Source organism: Phyllostomus hastatus, unplaced genomic scaffold, assembly GCF_019186645.2.
Source record: "Phyllostomus hastatus isolate PE091 unplaced genomic scaffold, TTU_PhHast_1.1 phas_contig_137, whole genome shotgun sequence".
NCBI classification, from domain to species: Eukaryota; Metazoa; Chordata; class Mammalia; order Chiroptera; family Phyllostomidae; genus Phyllostomus; species Phyllostomus hastatus.
The window spans coordinates 12,999,268-13,001,219 of record NW_025333583.1 but is presented as its reverse complement, the minus strand read 5'-3'; the positions used below and the strand labels follow the sequence as shown (position 1 = coordinate 13,001,219).

At 59.7% G+C, this 1,952-nt stretch overlaps 1 protein-coding gene across 1 annotated transcript; it reads left to right on the top strand.

The window, feature by feature from the left end:
- Positions 1-496: 496 nt before the first annotated feature.
- Positions 497-1,732, top strand: LOC123827880 (PC-esterase domain-containing protein 1A-like). Its single transcript, XM_045852335.1, has one exon. The coding sequence runs from the start codon at positions 497-499 to the stop codon at positions 1,730-1,732; it is 1,236 nt and encodes a 411-aa protein (XP_045708291.1).
- Positions 1,733-1,952: the final 220 nt, after the last annotated feature.

Sequence of the window (1,952 nt, the reverse complement as noted above, 5' to 3'; positions counted from 1 at the left end):
CAGCGGTGGGAATGCATACAGAGAGCAACAGCCAGGACAGAGAGCGGCATCCCAGATGAGATAGCGGTAACACAAAAGCGGACAGTAAACGGATGTACCCAGAAGTACAAGCTAATAGCGTCCAAGTCTAAGTAACTTGAAAGAATGCACATGCATTGATACATTGAAACATTAAAAGAGAGCGCTCTCCCCTCAGTCCAGAGGGGCAGGTTCCTGGTAGGGTTCTGCACCTCCACTCCGCCAGGTGGAGCTTGGTCCTGCGCAAGGGCCTCCGCGGTTCAGAGGTCACGCACGCCCAGGGCCCGAATCAGCTTTGGCGTCGGAGATCTTGGAACCCTGCCGGCGCCTCCATTCCTTTCTCGCAGCTCAGACCCCGCGCAAGGCAGAACTCCAACCCAACCCCACACCGACAGCTGCCCTCTTTCCAAGGCGCTTTTGCCCCCAGCGCTCTTCCACCGTGCCCTGAGGAAAAACGCCCGCCCTGCCTCCAGCTACCATGGCCCACCTGCGTGCCTGCGAAGTCCAGCAGCTGCTGCACAACAAGTTTGTGATAGTCATGGGGGACTCGGTCCAGAGGGCCGTATACAAGGACTTGGTGCTGCTGCTGCAGAAGGACTGCCTGCTGTCCACCAATCAGCTGAAAGCCAAGGGTGAGCTGACTTTCGAGGGAGACATCCTGCTGGAGGGTGGACGGTGGGGCCGCATGCACAATGGCACCCACTACCGCGAGGTCCGCCAGTTCCGCTCAAGCCACCACCTGGTGCGTTTCTACTTTCTCACCCGAGTGTACTCCTCGTACCTCGTGGACGTCCTGGAAGAGCTGCGTCGGGGCGAGCACGCCCCGGACGTGGTCGTCATCAATTCCTGCCTCTGGGACCTCTCGAGGTATGGCCAGGATTTCCGGAGCGGCTACCGAGAGGATCTGGAGAGCCTGTTCCGGCACCTGGGCGAGGTGCTGCCTGCGTCCTGCCTCCTGGTGTGGCACACGGCTATGCCGGTGGCCGAGGTCGTCTCCGGTGGCTTCCTCCTACCCGAGCACCAGCTCCGGGGCGCCCACCTGCGGGAAGACGTGATTGAGGCCAACTTCTACAGTTCTGTTGAAGCCAGCAGACATGGCTTCGACGTGTTAGACCTACATTTCCACTTCCGCCATGCGGGGCAGCACCGACATCGAGACGGCGTGCACTGGGACGAGCGCGCGCACCGCCATCTCTCCCAGCTGCTGCTGGCGCACGTGGCCGACGCCTGGGGGGTGGAACTACCACGCCGCTACCCCATGAGCAGATGGATCAGGGATGGTCCACCCAGTGGAAGTGCAGCTCCTGCAGGAAGGAGGCAGCACCGGGAAAGCAGAGATGACGCAGGCCGACATACCTTGTCTAGACCCCCACCCAGATGCTCGTCTGTCCGCACCCCCGGGCATTTTTCTGCACCCATTGCCCAGTCTCAACCTCTGTCCCGGCAGTATGGCCAAGACACCTTTGTGACTTCCCGCCGATCTTTTCGGCCCCGGCAATTCTACAATGACCTTTCAACGATTCAGGTGGAATACATTAGCGAACCAAATTCGAGGATTGGCAACGAGCAGCATCTCGGCCCCATCCGTAGAGTTTCTATCCAGTACCAGAGCAGAGCACCTCCTCCTTACCCACTCCAGCACTCCAGCAGGCCACGCAGATACCGGCGTGGGCGCACCCAGAGGCAAGCCCTCCACGGAGAGGCCGAGACCTAGGTCCCTTCACAGCACAGTCAATGGGATGGACAGACTGCCAGACTTCTCACTCGGGCCTAGTCTTCAGCAACCCTGCCACAGTGAGGTCTCCTTAGACTTCTTACTCTCACCGGGGAATGGCCTCACACATTCTTCTTCGCCAGAGCCTCCACAGCAGCTCCTGGTGAGGAGGCATGAACCCAGACCACCACACCTTTCTCCTCTTAGCATTAGTGCAGAA